The 20,164-nt window shown below is 25.5% G+C and overlaps 1 protein-coding gene across 1 annotated transcript in view; it reads right to left on the minus strand.

Moving 5' to 3' along the window:
- Window positions 1-20,164, minus strand: part of LOC145292020 (dynein axonemal heavy chain 7-like) — a 475,961-nt gene that overhangs the window by 272,160 nt on the left and 183,637 nt on the right. The window contains exon 12 of the mRNA XM_080138024.1: window positions 18,539-18,652. Within this exon, the coding sequence (XP_079994150.1) occupies window positions 18,539-18,652 (114 nt within the window). The remainder of the gene's footprint in view (window positions 1-18,538; window positions 18,653-20,164) is intronic.

Consider the following 20,164-nt stretch of genomic DNA (forward strand, 5'->3'; position numbering starts at 1 on the left):
TATAATTTAAAATACTCAAGGAAACGTAAATATGATTAAAAATACTCAAGGAAACATAAATATAATTAAAAATACTCAAGGAAACGTAAATATAATTAAAAATACTCAAGGAAACGTAAATATAATTAAAAATACTCAATGAAACGTAAATATAATTAAAATACTCAAGGAAACGTAAATATAATAAAAATACTCAAGGAAACGTAAATATAATTAAAAATACTCAAGGAAACGTAAATATAATTAAAAATACTCAAGGAAACGTAAATATAATAAAAATACTCAAGGAAACGTAAATATAATTAAAAATACTCAAGGAAACGTAAATATAATTAAAAATACTCACGGAAACGTAAATATAATTAAAAATACTCAAGGAAACGTAAATATAATTAAAAATACTCAAGGAAACGTAAATATAATTAAAAATACTCAAGGAAACGTAAATATAATTAAAAATACTAAAGGAAACGTAAATATAATTAAAAATACTCAAGGAAAGTAAATATAATAAAAATACTCAAGGAAACGTAAATATAATTAAAAATACTCAAGGAAACGTAAATATAATTAAAAATACTCAAGGAAACGTAAATATAATAAAAAATACTCAATGAAACGTAAATATAATTAAAAATACTCAAGGAAACGTAAATATAATTAAAAATACTCAAGGAAACGTAAATATAATAAAAATACTCAAGGAAACGTAAATATAATTAAAAATACTCAAGGAAACGTAAATATAATTAAAAATACTCAAGGAAACGTAAATATAATAAAAATACTCAAGGAAACGTAAATATAATTAAAAATACTCAAGGAAACGTAAATATAATTAAAAATACTCAAGGAAACGTAAATATAATAAAAATACTCAATGAAACGTAAATATAATAAAAATACTCAATGAAACGTAAATATAATTAAAAATACTCAAGGAAACGTAAATATAATAAAAATACTAAAGGAAACGTAAATATAATTAAAAATACTCAAGGAAACGTAAATATAATTAAAAATACTCAAGGAAACGTAAATATAATTACAAATACTCAAGGAAACGTAAATATAATAAAAATACTCAAGGAAACGTAAATATAATAAAAATACTCAATGAAACGTAAATATAATTAAAAATACTCAAGGAAACGTAAATATAATTAAAAATACTCAAGGAAACGTAAATATAATTAAAAATACTCAAGGAAACGTAAATATAATTAAAAATACTCAAGGAAACGTAAATATAATTAAAAATACTCAATGAAACGTAAATATAATTAAAAATACTAAAGGAAACGTAAATATAATTAAAAATACTCAAGGAAACGTAAATATAATAAAAAATACTCAAGGAAACGTAAATATAATTAAAAATACTCAAGGAAACGTAAATATAATTAAAAATACTCAAGGAAACGTAAATATAATAAAAATACTCAAGGAAACGTAAATATAATTAAAAATACTCAAGGAAACGTAAATATAATTAAAAATACTCAAGGAAACGTAAATATAATAAAAATACTCAAGGAAACGTAAATATAATTAAAAATACTCAAGGAAACGTAAATATAATTAAAAATACTCAAGGAAACGTAAATATAATTACAAATACTCAAGGAAACGTAAATATAATAAAAATACTCAAGGAAACGTAAATATAATAAAAATACTCAATGAAACGTAAATATAATTAAAAATACTAAAGGAAACGTAAATATAATTAAAAATACTCAAGGAAACGTAAATATAATTAAAAATACTCAAGGAAACGTAAATATAATTAAAAATACTCAAGGAAACGTAAATATAATTAAAAATACTCAATGAAACGTAAATATAATTAAAAATACTCAAGGAAACGTAAATATAATTAAAAATACTCAAGGAAACGTAAATATAATAAAAATACTCAAGGAAACGTAAATATAATTAAAAATACTCAAGGAAACGTAAATATAATTAAAAATACTCAATGAAACGTAAATATAATTAAAAATACTCAATGAAACGTAAATATAATTAAAAATACTCAAGGAAACGTAAATATAATAAAAATACTCAATGAAACGTAAATATAATTAAAAATACTCAATGAAACGTAAATATAATTAAAAATACTCAAGGAAACGTAAATATAATTAAAAATACTCAAGGAAACGTAAATATTATTAAAAATACTCAAGGAAACGTAAATATAATTAAAAATACTCAAGGAAACGTAAATATAATTAAAAATACTCAAGGAAACGTAAATATAATTAAAAATACTCAAGGAAACGTAAATATAATAAAAATAATCAAGGAAACGTAAATATAATTAAAAATACTCAAGGAAACGTAAATATAATTAAAAATACTCACGGAAACGTAAATATAATTAAAAATACTCAAGGAAACGTAAATATAATTAAAAATACTCAAGGAAACGTAAATATAATTAAAAATACTCAAGGAAACGTAAATATAATTAAAAATACTCAAGGAAACGTAAATATAATAAAAATGATCAAGGAAACGTAAATATAATAAAAATACTCAAGGAAACGTAAATATAATTAAAAATACTCAAGGAAACGTAAATATAATTAAAAATACTCAAGGAAACGTAAATATAATTAAAAATACTCAAGGAAACGTAAATATAATTAAAAATACTAAAGGAAACGTAAATATAATTAAAAATACTCAAGGAAAGTAAATATAATAAAAATACTCAAGGAAACGTAAATATAATTAAAAATACTCAAGGAAACGTAAATATAATTAAAAATACTCAAGGAAACGTAAATATAATAAAAAATACTCAATGAAACGTAAATATAATTAAAAATACTCAAGGAAACGTAAATATAATTAAAAATACTCAAGGAAACGTAAATATAATAAAAATACTCAAGGAAACGTAAATATAATTAAAAATACTCAAGGAAACGTAAATATAATTAAAAATACTCAAGGAAACGTAAATATAATAAAAATACTCAAGGAAACGTAAATATAATTAAAAATACTCAAGGAAACGTAAATATAATTAAAAATACTCAAGGAAACGTAAATATAATAAAAATACTCAATGAAACGTAAATATAATAAAAATACTCAATGAAACGTAAATATAATTAAAAATACTCAAGGAAACGTAAATATAATAAAAATACTCAAGGAAACGTAAATATAATTAAAAATACTCAAGGAAACGTAAATATAATTAAAAATACTCAAGGAAACGTAAATATAATTACAAATACTCAAGGAAACGTAAATATAATAAAAATACTCAAGGAAACGTAAATATAATAAAAATACTCAATGAAACGTAAATATAATAAAAATACTCAAGGAAACGTAAATATAATTAAAAATACTCAAGGAAACGTAAATATAATTAAAAATACTCAAGGAAACGTAAATATAATTAAAAATACTCAAGGAAACGTAAATATAATTAAAAATATTCAATGAAACGTAAATATAATTAAAAATACTCAAGGAAACGTAAATATAATTAAAAATACTCAAGGAAACGTAAATATAATAAAAATACTCAAGGAAACGTAAATATAATTAAAAATACTCAAGGAAACGTAAATATAATTAAAAATACTCAAGGAAACGTAAATATAATTAAAAATACTAAAGGAAACGTAAATATAATTAAAAATACTCAAGGAAAGTAAATATAATAAAAATACTCAAGGAAACGTAAATATAATTAAAAATACTCAAGGAAACGTAAATATAATTAAAAATACTCAAGGAAACGTAAATATAATAAAAAATACTCAATGAAACGTAAATATAATTAAAAATACTCAAGGAAACGTAAATATAATTAAAAATACTCAAGGAAACGTAAATATAATAAAAAATACTCAAGGAAACGTAAATATAATTAAAAATACTCAAGGAAACGTAAATATAATTAAAAATACTCAAGGAAACGTAAATATAATAAAAATACTCAAGGAAACGTAAATATAATTAAAAATACTCAAGGAAACGTAAATATAATTAAAAATACTCAAGGAAACGTAAATATAATAAAAATACTCAATGAAACGTAAATATAATAAAAATACTCAATGAAACGTAAATATAATTAAAAATACTCAAGGAAACGTAAATATAATAAAAATACTCAAGGAAACGTAAATATAATTAAAAATACTCAAGGAAACGTAAATATAATTAAAAATACTCAAGGAAACGTAAATATAATTACAAATACTCAAGGAAACGTAAATATAATAAAAATACTCAAGGAAACGTAAATATAATAAAAATACTCAATGAAACGTAAATATAATTAAAAATACTCAAGGAAACGTAAATATAATTAAAAATACTCAAGGAAACGTAAATATAATTAAAAATACTCAAGGAAACGTAAATATAATTAAAAATACTCAAGGAAACGTAAATATAATTAAAAATACTCAATGAAACGTAAATATAATTAAAAATACTCAAGGAAACGTAAATATAATTAAAAATACTCAAGGAAACGTAAATATAATAAAAATACTCAAGGAAACGTAAATATAATTAAAAATACTCAAGGAAACGTAAATATAATTAAAATACTCAAGGAAACGTAAATATAATTAAAAATACTCAATGAAACGTAAATATAATTAAAAATACTCAAGGAAACGTAAATATAATAAAAATACTCAATGAAACGTAAATATAATTAAAAATACTCAATGAAACGTAAATATAATTAAAAATACTCAAGGAAACGTAAATATAATAAAAATACTCAAGGAAATGTAAATATAATTAAAGATACTCAAGGAAACGTAAATATAATTAAAAATACTCAAGGAAACGTAAATATAATTAAAAATACTCAAGGAAACGTAAATATAATTAAAAATACTCAAGGAAACGTAAATATAATAAAAATACTCAAGGAAACGTAAATATAATTAAAAATACTCAAGGAAACGTAAATATAATTAAAAATACTCACGGAAACGTAAATATAATTAAAAATACTCAAGGAAACGTAAATATAATTAAAAATACTCAAGGAAACGTAAATATAATTAAAAATACTCAAGGAAACGTAAATATAATTAAAAATACTCAAGGAAACGTAAATATAATAAAAATGATCAAGGAAACGTAAATATAATAAAAATACTCAAGGAAACGTAAATATAATTAAAAATACTCAAGGAAACGTAAATATAATTAAAAATACTCAAGGAAACGTAAATATAATAAAAAAATACTCAATGAAACGTAAATATAATTAAAAATACTCAAGGAAACGTAAATATAATAAAAATACTCAAGGAAACGTAAATATAATTAAAAATACTCAAGGAAATGTAAATATAATTAAAAATACTCAAGGAAACGTAAATATAATTAAAAATACTCAAGGAAACGTAAATATAATAAAAATACTCAAGGAAACGTAAATATAATAAAAATACTCAATGAAACGTAAATATAATTAAAAATACTCAAGGAAACGTAAATATAATTAAAAATACTCAAGGAAACGTAAATATAATTAAAAATACTCAAGGAAACGTAAATATAATTAAAAATACTCAAGGAAACGTAAATATAATTAAAAATACTCAAGGAAACGTAAATATAATAAAAAATACTCAAGGAAACGTAAATATAATTAAAAATACTCACGGAAACGTAAATATAATTAAAAATACTCAAGGAAACGTAAATATAATTAAAAATACTCAAGGAAACGTAAATGTAATTAAAAATACTCAAGGAAACGTAAATATAATTAAAAATACTAAAGGAAACGTAAATATAATAAAAATTCTCAAGGAAACGTAAATATAATAAAAATACTCAAGGAAACGTAAATATTATTAAAAATACTCAAGGAAACGTAAATATAATTAAAAATACTCAAGGAAACGTAAATATAATAAAAAATACTCAATGAAACGTAAATATAATTAAAAATACTCAAGGAAACGTAAATATAATAAAAATACTCAAGGAAACGTAAATATAATTAAAAATACTCAAGGAAACGTAAATATAATTAAAAATACTCAAGGAAACGTAAATATAATTAAAAATACTAAAGGAAACGTGAATATAATAAAAATACTCAAGGAAACGTAAATATAATTAAAAATACTCAAGGAAACGTAAATATAATTAAAAATACTCACGGAAACGTAAATATAATTAAAAATACTCAAGGAAACGTAAATATAATTAAAAATACTCAAGGAAACGTAAATATAATTAAAAATACTCAAGGAAACGTAAATATAATTAAAAATACTCAAGGAAACGTAAATATAATAAAAATACTCAATGAAACGTAAATATAATAAAAATACTCAATGAAACGTAAATATAATTAAAAATACTCAAGGAAACGTAAATATAATAAAAATACTCAAGGAAACGTAAATATAATTAAAAATACTCAAGGAAACGTAAATATAATTAAAAATACTCAAGGAAACGTAAATATAATTACAAATACTCAAGGAAACGTAAATATAATAAAAATACTCAAGGAAACGTAAATATAATAAAAATACTCAATGAAACGTAAATATAATTAAAAATACTCAAGGAAACGTAAATATAATTAAAAATACTCAAGGAAACGTAAATATAATTAAAAATACTCAAGGAAACGTAAATATAATTAAAAATACTCAAGGAAACGTAAATATAATTAAAAATACTCAATGAAACGTAAATATAATTAAAAATACTCAAGGAAACGTAAATATAATTAAAAATACTCAAGGAAACGTAAATATAATAAAAATACTCAAGGAAACGTAAATATAATTAAAAATACTCAAGGAAACGTAAATATAATTAAAATACTCAAGGAAACGTAAATATAATTAAAAATACTCAATGAAACGTAAATATAATTAAAAATACTCAAGGAAACGTAAATATAATAAAAATACTCAATGAAACGTAAATATAATTAAAAATACTCAATGAAACGTAAATATAATTAAAAATACTCAAGGAAACGTAAATATAATAAAAATACTCAAGGAAATGTAAATATAATTAAAGATACTCAAGGAAACGTAAATATAATTAAAAATACTCAAGGAAACGTAAATATAATTAAAAATACTCAAGGAAACGTAAATATAATTAAAAATACTCAAGGAAACGTAAATATAATAAAAATACTCAAGGAAACGTAAATATAATTAAAAATACTCAAGGAAACGTAAATATAATTAAAAATACTCACGGAAACGTAAATATAATTAAAAATACTCAAGGAAACGTAAATATAATTAAAAATACTCAAGGAAACGTAAATATAATTAAAAATACTCAAGGAAACGTAAATATAATAAAAATGATCAAGGAAACGTAAATATAATAAAAATACTCAAGGAAACGTAAATATAATTAAAAATACTCAAGGAAACGTAAATATAATTAAAAATACTCAAGGAAACGTAAATATAATAAAAAAATACTCAATGAAACGTAAATATAATTAAAAATACTCAAGGAAACGTAAATATAATAAAAATACTCAAGGAAACGTAAATATAATTAAAAATACTCAAGGAAATGTAAATATAATTAAAAATACTCAAGGAAACGTAAATATAATTAAAAATACTCAAGGAAACGTAAATATAATTAAAAATACTCAAGGAAACGTAAATATAATTAAAAATACTCAAGGAAACGTAAATATAATTAAAAATACTCAAGGAAACGTAAATATAATTAAAAATACTCAAGGAAACGTAAATATAATTAAAAATACTCAAGGAAACGTAAATATAATAAAAAATACTCAAGGAAACGTAAATATAATTAAAAATACTCACGGAAACGTAAATATAATTAAAAATACTCAAGGAAACGTAAATATAATTAAAAATACTCAAGGAAACGTAAATGTAATTAAAAATACTCAAGGAAACGTAAATATAATTAAAAATACTAAAGGAAACGTAAATATAATAAAAATTCTCAAGGAAACGTAAATATAATAAAAATACTCAAGGAAACGTAAATATTATTAAAAATACTCAAGGAAACGTAAATATAATTAAAAATACTCAAGGAAACGTAAATATAATAAAAAATACTCAATGAAACGTAAATATAATTAAAAATACTCAAGGAAACGTAAATATAATAAAAATACTCAAGGAAACGTAAATATAATTAAAAATACTCAAGGAAACGTAAATATAATTAAAAATACTCAAGGAAACGTAAATATAATTAAAAATACTAAAGGAAACGTGAATATAATAAAAATACTCAAGGAAACGTAAATATAATTAAAAATACTCAAGGAAACGTAAATATAATTAAAAATACTCAAGGAAACGTAAATATAATTAAAAATACTCAAGGAAACGTAAATATAATTAAAAATACTCAATGAAACGTAAATATAATTAAAAATACTCAAGGAAACGTAAATATAATTAAAAATACTCAAGGAAACGTAAATATAATAAAAATACTCAAGGAAACGTAAATATAATTAAAAATACTCAAGGAAACGTAAATATAATTAAAATACTCAAGGAAACGTAAATATAATTAAAAATACTCAATGAAACGTAAATATAATTAAAAATACTCAAGGAAACGTAAATATAATAAAAATACTCAATGAAACGTAAATATAATTAAAAATACTCAATGAAACGTAAATATAATTAAAAATACTCAAGGAAACGTAAATATAATAAAAATACTCAAGGAAATGTAAATATAATTAAAGATACTCAAGGAAACGTAAATATAATTAAAAATACTCAAGGAAACGTAAATATAATTAAAAATACTCAAGGAAACGTAAATATAATTAAAAATACTCAAGGAAACGTAAATATAATAAAAATACTCAAGGAAACGTAAATATAATTAAAAATACTCAAGGAAACGTAAATATAATTAAAAATACTCACGGAAACGTAAATATAATTAAAAATACTCAAGGAAACGTAAATATAATTAAAAATACTCAAGGAAACGTAAATATAATTAAAAATACTCAAGGAAACGTAAATATAATAAAAATGATCAAGGAAACGTAAATATAATAAAAATACTCAAGGAAACGTAAATATAATTAAAAATACTCAAGGAAACGTAAATATAATTAAAAATACTCAAGGAAACGTAAATATAATAAAAAAATACTCAATGAAACGTAAATATAATTAAAAATACTCAAGGAAACGTAAATATAATAAAAATACTCAAGGAAACGTAAATATAATTAAAAATACTCAAGGAAATGTAAATATAATTAAAAATACTCAAGGAAACGTAAATATAATTAAAAATACTCAAGGAAACGTAAATATAATAAAAATACTCAAGGAAACGTAAATATAATAAAAATACTCAATGAAACGTAAATATAATTAAAAATACTCAAGGAAACGTAAATATAATTAAAAATACTCAAGGAAACGTAAATATAATTAAAAATACTCAAGGAAACGTAAATATAATTAAAAATACTCAAGGAAACGTAAATATAATTAAAAATACTCAAGGAAACGTAAATATAATAAAAAATACTCAAGGAAACGTAAATATAATTAAAAATACTCACGGAAACGTAAATATAATTAAAAATACTCAAGGAAACGTAAATATAATTAAAAATACTCAAGGAAACGTAAATGTAATTAAAAATACTCAAGGAAACGTAAATATAATTAAAAATACTAAAGGAAACGTAAATATAATAAAAATTCTCAAGGAAACGTAAATATAATAAAAATACTCAAGGAAACGTAAATATTATTAAAAATACTCAAGGAAACGTAAATATAATTAAAAATACTCAAGGAAACGTAAATATAATAAAAAATACTCAATGAAACGTAAATATAATTAAAAATACTCAAGGAAACGTAAATATAATAAAAATACTCAAGGAAACGTAAATATAATTAAAAATACTCAAGGAAACGTAAATATAATTAAAAATACTCAAGGAAACGTAAATATAATTAAAAATACTAAAGGAAACGTGAATATAATAAAAATACTCAAGGAAACGTAAATATAATTAAAAATACTCAAGGAAACGTAAATATAATTAAAAATACTCACGGAAACGTAAATATAATTAAAAATACTCAAGGAAACGTAAATATAATTAAAAATACTCAAGGAAACGTAAATATAATTAAAAATACTCAAGGAAACGTAAATATAATTAAAAATACTCAAGGAAACATAAATATAATTAAAAATACTCAAGGAAACGTAAATATAATAAAAATGCTCAAGGAAACGTAAATATAATTAAAAATACTCAAGGAAACGTAAATATAATTAAAAATACTCAAGGAAACGTAAATATAATTAAAATACTCAAGGAAACGTAAATATAATTAAAAATACTCAAGGAAACGTAAGTATAATAAAAAATACTCAAGGAAACGTAAATATAATTAAAATTACTCAAGTAAATGTAATATAATTAAAAATATTAAAGGAAACGTAAATATAATTAAAAATACTCAAGGAAACGTAAATATAATTAAAAATACTCAAGGAAACGTAAATATATTAAAAATACTCAAGGAAACGTAAATATAATAAAAATGCTCAAGGAAACGTAAATATAATAAAAAATACTCAAGGAAACGTAAATATAATTAAAAATACTCAAGGAAACGTAAATGTAATTAAAATACTCAAGGAAACGTAAATGTAATTAAAATACTCAAGGAAACGTAAATATAATTAAAAATACTCAAGGAAACGTAAATATAATAAAAATGCTCAAGGAAACGTAAATATAATTAAAAATACTCAAGGAAACGTAAATATAATTAAAAATACTCAAGGAAACGTAAATGTAATTAAAATACTCAAGGAAACGTAAATATAATTAAAAATACTCAAGGAAACGTAAATATAATTACAAATACTCAAGGAAACGTAAATATAATTAAAATACTCAAGGAAACGTGTGGACACTACAGTGAACCTATGGATGTATGATCTAAGAATTCTTCTACTCAAAGTGTCCATGGTTTTAACTGTTTGTGAAATCATCTTCACATCTTCAGGAAAGTGTGTTAGTCTCAGTAAGGAATTATGGGAAGATTTATTTAGATAATAGTAAATGGGGTGCGAACGAGAGCCGTTGGATTGCTGACACCAGTGGAGGGGTTGATGTGGAAGGGGGAAGTGAGGAGAGCCAGCCTGTTCTATGGTCAGTGGCAGAGACAGGTTGATGTGGGGGATGAGAAGGAATTATATGGAGCATTTGAGTATATTGGTACTATTCTGAAATGTTACCCGATTTAATCTAGGTTTTTGCGTTTTTATATATATAGCTTCTAAGATTTTGAGTCTTTGCACATTCGTTTTGTTGTGTAGTATTTTGGTGTTGTTAACTCGGATTTCTCTGAAATTTGAGGGAGGGCGGTGATGTTTTTTATGCAAATGTTGGAAGATGGAACTAGATTCGACATTATGGCATGTGAGGTGGTGTGATAATGTTGTGGTCGTATGTCAAAGGTAACTATTAGTTGCATTGTTGATATAGGAGTTACATTCTCTCAAGGAGCATTTAAACTGATAGATGACGTTGATCCATTTTAGTGGTTTGAGCCAAGAGGAGGGATTGTTTTTAAAACTAGGTTTTGGGTTTTAAATTTTAAATTTAAGTAAATGATGAATCTAATGTTATTGTTGTCTACAGGAGAGATGTATCCATGGATGGTGTTTTTATAGCGATTTCTTCTAACTTAAAGCTTGGGCGCATTTAATTACAATAGAAAAGGCTGCCCGTATTGTGGTTATGGTGTTGGGGGGGTGTTACTGTTAGTGGGAGTATTGTTTCACTTCTGGAGCATGGAGTTTATAAGTTGATCAATAATATAATTTGGGAAACTGTAGTTGATATGGACTTGTTTAATGTTTTTTAGTTCATTAAGTAGTATTTTTTGTTGGAAGCGATAAGTTTTGCTTGGTTGAGGAAATTTTTGATGATGCTATTTTGTATTAGTGGGGTTATTCACTCTTGAAATTTAGAAAGCAAGGATTCTAGCAGGTAGATTTTTTGTAGTTGGAGGTGCTAAAAGTGTTATTAGAAGTGTCAAGAAGCATCGAGGAAAGGAATTTTGTTATTAACATTTAATTCAACAGTTAATTTGAGTATCGAGTTCTCTTGGAGGAGGTCCTTAAATGTAAAGATTTGTTGGTTGTTCTTAGCAAGGAGGAGAATATCGTCTACATACCTTACATAAATAGAAGGTTTATTGATGGTATTGAGTATCATGTTTTCAAGGTGACTCATGTAGAACTCACTGAAGATGGGTTTGAGAATGGAACCCATGGATATATATATATATATATATATATATATATATATATATATATATATATATATATATATATATATATATATATATATATATGTATATATATTTAGTAAAATTGGTAATTAGTAAAAACCTGAAGAGAGTGTTCAATACTATTGCAGAGCAAATATGTGTTTTATTTTTTTATTACTATTTTATCTGTTTAGTTACATATGTTTCGGATGCCGGACCATGTTAACGATCCAGCAGCCTCGTCAGATCTTACAGAAATGGTTGTTATTATTTGGAAGAAATATGATTTATTATTATTATACGATAAATTATTATTTAGAGGAAATACGAGAAAAAAAAAGTGGAGTAAGAGAAAATAAGGGGGAGGGAGACGGGTATCGACTTTAGTTAAGTTTTGAAGGTTAAAATACATTAGATTGTAGTGTGTGGGGGGTAGCAGATTCAGGTAAGCGTGGATGGAGATATATGGATCTGGGAAGGGGGAGAGGGAGGTAAAAAGGGGTAAGGGGAGGAGGGGGAATTTTAATTTTAGGTTTTAAGATTTGGCTGCTTTTGGTTGTTTAGGCCGGCATTGGAATATATGAAATAGATGAAAGAGAGAGAGAGAGAGAGAGAGAGAGAGAGAGAGAGAGAGAGAGAGAGAGAAGGACTTGTGCACGTGTCATATGCGTTTGACAAGTAAGAGGTTCCATTTCGAATGTTCGTAGTAGCCACGATAAGTCGATTCGTTCATTTGAGTTGACAATGAGTTCTTTTTAGGTAGTTAAGAGTTAATACATGTGCCAGGACACACGCATATACGCATACATACGCACACATACATATGTACATATCCATACATCCACACACAGATACATACGCACATACATATATATATATATATATATATATATATATATATATATATATATATATATACAATGTACATACAAACATACATGCATCTAAATACAGACATGCATACACATACACACATACTCATATACATAAATACATACACACACACACACATATATATATACATATATGTGGAGACATAGATCTCCGGTAAGATACTGATGTACATATACATACATACATACATACGTACATACATACACACACATATACCCACATATACGCACACACAATTATATAGGTCCTGGATATTACCTTAAACTATATCCGATGGTGAGACCCCAGCTTGCGGGCTCTGGGGAGTGTGGAGCCACCCTTTAATTGCCATAGCTCCCAGGTCAACTCTGACCCGGAGTGGTAGTACCTGTTAGGGTCCCAACTATGGGTTAAATAGAAACTGACTTGCAAAAAACAAATATATTCTATTAAAAAATTTTTATTCAAAATCACCGGATTCGGCATTAAATAACCTGAAAAGTGTTGATATGCCGTAAAACAAATTCGACCAACCGACCAACAATTATATAAATATACATATTCATAAAAATAAAAATATACACACATATACAGACATATATATATATATATATATATATATATAGAGAGAGAGAGAGAGAGAGAGAGAGAGAGAGAGAGAGACATGTGTATATTTATACTAAGTAAATAAAGTAAGTTAGAATAAATAAATAAATAAATGTGTATAGTTAATAATGCGAGGTTAGGTAGACGCATTGTAAGATATGTTCAAATACAAGTTGTTGGTTTACTATTTAGGGATCTGTATGGATTTGCTTTGCTCATTAGGTAGGGATTAAGTTATAGTGGCTAAAAAAAATGTATGCATATATGCGTGTGTGTTGGCATATGTATTAACTCTTAACTACCTAAAATGTACACAAGTCCTCTCTCTCTCTCTCTCTCTCTCTCTCTCTCTCTCTCTCTCTCTCTCATCTATTTCATATACTCCAGTGTCGGCCTAAACAACCAAAAGCAGCCAAACCTTAAAACCTAAAATTGAAATTCCACCCCCTTCTCCTCTTACGCCTCCTTTTTACCTCCCCCCCTCCCCATAATAATAACCATTTCTGTAAGATCTGACGAGACTGCTGCATCGTAAACATGGTCCAATATCCGAAACATATGTAACTAAACAAATAAAACGGTAATAAAAAAATAAAACATATATATATATATATATATATATATATATATATATATATATATATATATATATATATATATATATATATATATATATATATGCTAGCAAAAGTTTTACTTGCGTGGGAGGATTGTATCATGGTGAATAAACATAAAACAATGAAGGGAGGAGATAATGTCTAAAAGGATGGTATCATGATGAATGTCCACCCTCAAAATGAAGAGTTAATTCTTGGGAGAATTATATCATAACACAAGAAGAGTACATCCCTCCCCGCCAAATAAAGAACATAATCGAACGTTGAGGAACGAACTGCACTGCTCCCCCTCCCAAAAAAAGAGTAGATAATACCTGGGAAGATTACCATATAAAAGGAGAAGGTAATGCCTGTGAATATGGTATTATAGTCATAGAACAGCTACTACACTACCCTCCTCTAAAGAAAGGAGAAAATAGTCCGTGACAAAATGGTCTCATGACAACAGTACCAAATATTACATTATTCCTCCCCTAAAGGAGAATGTAATACTTTTGTCATTCATTTAAAAATTGAAAAGTTATAAAAACATTCTTTTTTGATACATTTTACATGTTTTCAACAACATTATGTAAAATATGTCATTGCTTATTCATTCCACAAGTTAATGCTTCCATTAGTCAATGGCACGGCTTATCTCAAAAGAGATTAGGCTGACTTTTACTACCTCTTCTTTTCTTTGTTTTTGTATATGGGTAATGTATTCCCCCTTTTTTAATGTATTGAATTAATAGGTGGCCTTATTTTAAATAAGCTTAGAATACTGTTCTATTTTTAGGTGTTGGTAAATTCCATTAAAAAATGTTATATAAAAAGAATGTTTCAAGTTTATTATTCCTGTGAGGAAGTTATTTTTTGTATAAAAATATTTTTTTAAAAAGTAATGTTTATCCTCATTCAAAACCATAAGTCAAACAAACACCAACATATTTTCATTTAAAAAAACTTAAAATGTTTATATATTTATTACAAAATAGCTTTGATTTTTTGCACCAGTACGTTTTATAACACTTACAAAATTCGTTTCTTATTTAGAATTCGACTAATCTATATATCTATAAAAGTGAATGTGTGTGTGTGCGCGTGTGTCTGTATGTCTGTCTGTGTACATTTCCCTAGGAAATAACTCTGTCAATTTTCAGTCTACAGACTCGAAATTTGATATATAGAGTACTGAGATTTGGCAAAATCTTTGTGATCGGTTTTCGGCCAGAAATTTGGCTGTTAAGGGGTCAAAGTTCAACGATTTGATCTTTGAGAACTCTACCAATCTCCTCCGACAATTTTGGGTCTAAACACTTGCAATTTTAGATATAGGTTCCTTGAACTTAACAACTTAATTTGAGCCCAAAACTATAAATGTTAAGGGGTCATAATAGGGGTCAAAGTTAACAAAATTGACCGCTTTTTTTTTTTTTTTTTTGCTCAATATACACCTCCACACACCCGGGCAACGCCGGGCTGAAATGCTAGTAATAAAAATATAGAGAAATCTATATGATGTATGTACCCTGTCATATTCCAAATACCATATAAATTGATGAAGTATTATTTAACTAAAACAAATCAAAATTTACAATTTCTAGTGAAACAAAAAGTTTTAATTATTTTAAATACAAACAAAATCTCAGTAGTTTTTTTTTTTTTTTTTTTTACAAAGGAGTCACCACTTAGCCAGGCTCGGAGGCCACTCGAGGATAAGGGTAAATGAGTGTACAGTAGTCAATGGGACAACATTGTAGTAATCGTTAGTGGAAATTTGGTAAATTGGATTATTTAAGGGGACGGCTCATCAAGAACCCGACGACGATCATATTGTAGTCAGCTGAAAAGCAGGGAAATGGAAGAGAGTTCCACAGGCGTGCAGTTCTAAGAAAGAAGCTTTGTTCATGGAATCTACGTTTAGGTTTAGGGACACATAGAGTGGGGGAAATTATTGAGACTAGTTTCAGCTAGACGAGTGTTTTTCGTGAAAGTTTGACGAAGGGGTACCATGGAGTTCAGACGAGCACTTGCCATGAAAATAACGATAAAGCAGAGACAGGCTCGCAACGTCTCTTCTGTGGGAAAGTGATTGCAGGAAGAGAAAAATATTTCTGACATCTCAGGCGATTTCTCACGCAAAAATACTAGAATACAACATTTTCTTCTCCCATTGTCAGAAAAATCAAATTAGGAGAAGAGAGAGTTACGGGAGCTGCCAATAATACATCAACAATGCATTATCTACTCTCCATTAAAAAAAAATAATAATAACAATAATAAGTATTCTACTTAATATAAGTCGAATTGAGTTATTCGCCCTGTAATGTTAACATATTCTAAGAAACATAGCAGTTCCTGTCTTATTTGTCATAAAATTTGATTTTCGTATACTAAAACGCCTTATGACGTTTCATTCACAGACAAGTGCGTACATCATAAAGATTTGTCTGCATTTTCTGTATTATTACAAATAAGAATCCAAAATTCCTTGATTAATCAGTTTTTGAAATTTATGCAAAATATGAATCTTGGTGAAATAATAACGTTATTATTTAAAACCCCATTTTTAACTAAATTATCACACAGATATTTTATAAGTTTGATCTAAAAAGATATAATTCTGCATTAGAAAGTTTGTATTTAAATTTTTTTTTTTTTTAATTTAAATCATTTTCATGTTAAAAATTAGATATCATTTTATTTTAATTTGTTTATTGCTTGTTTATCCCCTAAATTCATAATTCAGTTTTTGTAGTATTTGAATGTCTCCTGCTTCAAAAATGCATAATTTTACAGACAATTCTTGTTTTTGCTTTTTAATTTATATTGAATAGAGTTTAGCTTTAATATAAATTGAATCGTGTTCCTTTATTTTCTTTTAAATGAAATTTTTCAAGTAAATAATAAACGAATTTTAGTGTTTTAAATCCATGAAACAACAAAATATTTATTTCCAGAAACAACACAACTTTTCTTTTTTGAATTAATTCTTGTTTTCTTTTTTCTTTTTTTTTTTCAAATTAATATCGAATAAGTTTAGTTTCAGTATAAATCATGTTTTTTTTTGTTTCTTTTTCAATGCAAGTTTTGAAGTTTTCTAATGCTTTTGTAAAAAGCTTGCCTTCACTATTGACAGTCTGACTATTATTGCTAGAACCTCAGGCATGACGTCATTTTTCAGTGATTAGGTCTATTACGAAGATCCTGAGTCTACACTATTATTTTGCACATTGTTAATGATAGGAAAGGTAAATTTATACCTTCCTCACAAATGTTAGAAAAACGGGTTTAATAGTAACTTCAAAACTATGAGCCTCTGATATTCCATAATTGTCACCCATCTATGTACTGACTATGTCCAACATTGTTTACTGTTATATCATGTCAAAATATGCATTCTTATCAAACCATCTCCTAAAGCGGCCAATTCCTATTCATGAAATACTAATTAATTATTTTAAAATTTAAATATTTTTATAAGTAAAATATACTGCTTTCTCGTAAGCAAATTATAAAATATTTTAGAAAAAAAAATGTTTATTTACTATTTGTAGGCAAAAGCATGGGTTGAGTATTTGTGGAAAGTTCTTCTTTTGAGTCCACAAATAAAAAAAGCAACAAGATTTGTGTGAATTTTTAGGGATATTTAAATCTTATTATTTTATGGTAAGAATTTGATGCTCAGGCAATGCTGGGTATTTTCTGCTTTAATTACATTGAAAACTTCATAAAACTATTTCGTTTACTTCATAAAACTATTTCATTTACTTCATAGAACTATTTCATTTTGAGAACCATTTTCTTAATATCACCTATTTGAAAACGAAATCCCAGGTGAATTTTATGTGAATTTTTCGCATGTTGTGATGCAAGCAATCGTATGCATCGTGACATGAACTTTCTTCTAACATTTCATAGAGAATCCCAATGCAATAGTTTATACAATCATATCATGGTTCGTGCTATTTATGTCATGCTATTCATTTACATATGAGAAAAGCATCATTATAGATAAATAATGTCTGAAAAATGTTGAATAAAAAAACAGTGTAAATGACCAGATCTTATTAGAGTGTGGGTGAAGTATTATTATTGGCATCTAATACTTACTTTAATTATTGTATAAGAAATTTCATCAATCAACTTTTGAAATTTCTTCACTTCTTTGCAATAATCTTCAAATGTGTGTTCCTCAGCTAAGAAAGCTTCAACATCCTTTTCAGCCTGAAATATTTTAAAAATTCAAAAATTGATTTTCACAAAATATTTGAATAAAAAAGTTAAAACATGTTTCAAAATTACAACAATGCCTTAACTAATTTTATCCTTTAATTTAATTACTCAATTAAAAACTATTTTATCAGAACTAGTTGACTTCAATACAATCTAAGTGACAACAAGTCTCTCCAATACTCTACATTTCTTAATATTCTGATTGATTTTTGCTGTTTTCTGAATAATTAAGCTGTTTCTATCTGGATCTCTTATTTGTTTTACCATATCAATTGAGCCGATTTACCGTTTATCGAAGATCATTTTCATGAAGTTCTGCATACAATGTAAGTTTCTACTTCTTACTTCTGAAGATAGTTGAAAAGCAACTCCACGGTATGGCAATGGGGCTCAATTAGAAAGCTAAATAAAGTACCATTAACAGGTGGGCAATATATAACATAGCACTCATTAACCAAGATGCAACACAATCTATCTACATATATCTATCTATATATCTATAAAAGTGAACGTGTCTGTCTGTCTGTCTGTCTGTGTGTCTGTGTGTCTGTCTGTCTGTGTACATTTCCCTACGCAATAACTCTGTCAATTTTTAGTCTATAGATTCGAAATTTGAAATACCGGGTACTGAGATTTGGGAAAATCGATGTGACGGGTGTCAGCCAGAAATTTGGCTGTTAAGGGGTCAAAGTTCAACGATTTGACATTTAAGAACTCTACCAAACTCCTCCGACAATTTTGGGTCTAGACACTTGAAATTTTAGATATAGGTTCCTTGAACCTGGATCTAACTTAATAAAGTGATTTGAGCCCGAAACTATAAATTTTAATGGGTCATAATAGGGGTTAAAGTTTTAAAAAATTAACCATTTTTTTGTTTTTTTGCTTTTTTTGCACAGCATACACCTCCAAGCACCCGAGCAACGCCGGGCACCCCTGCTAGTATATATATAAAAGTGAAAATGTCTGTCTGTCTGTCTGTCTGTCTGTGTACATTTCCCTAGGAAATAACTCTGTCAATTTTCAGTCTACAGACTCGAAATTTGATATACAAGGTAGTGAGATTTGGAAAAATCTTTGTAATCAGTTTTCGGCCAGAAATTTGGCTGTTAAGGGGTCAAAGTTCAACGATTTCACCTTTGAGAACTCTACCAAACTCCTCCGACAATTTTGGGTCTAAACACTTGAAATTTTAGATATAGGTTCCTTGGACATGGATCTAACTTAATAAATTGATTTGAGGCCAAAACAATAAATGTTAAGGGGTCATAATAGGGGTCAAAGTTTTTAAAAATTTTACCTCTGCGGTCTCTATCAAATTACTAAAGATAATTTCTGGTCTAAACATTTGAAATTTTACATAAAGGGTATTTAGAGACAGGGCAAGCTTTTTAATCGGTTTGGGTCGAAAATTTGAGTTACCAATATATAAATGTATGTATGTATGTTTGCATATCTGCGTAAAACTTTCGAGAGAGGCGACGGATTTTCACAAGATCCGTA

The sequence above is a fragment of the Euprymna scolopes genome, chromosome 13 (genome assembly GCF_053919585.1).
Source record: "Euprymna scolopes isolate OS-2025 chromosome 13, ASM5391958v1, whole genome shotgun sequence".
Lineage (NCBI taxonomy): Eukaryota > Metazoa > Mollusca > Cephalopoda > Sepiida > Sepiolidae > Euprymna > Euprymna scolopes.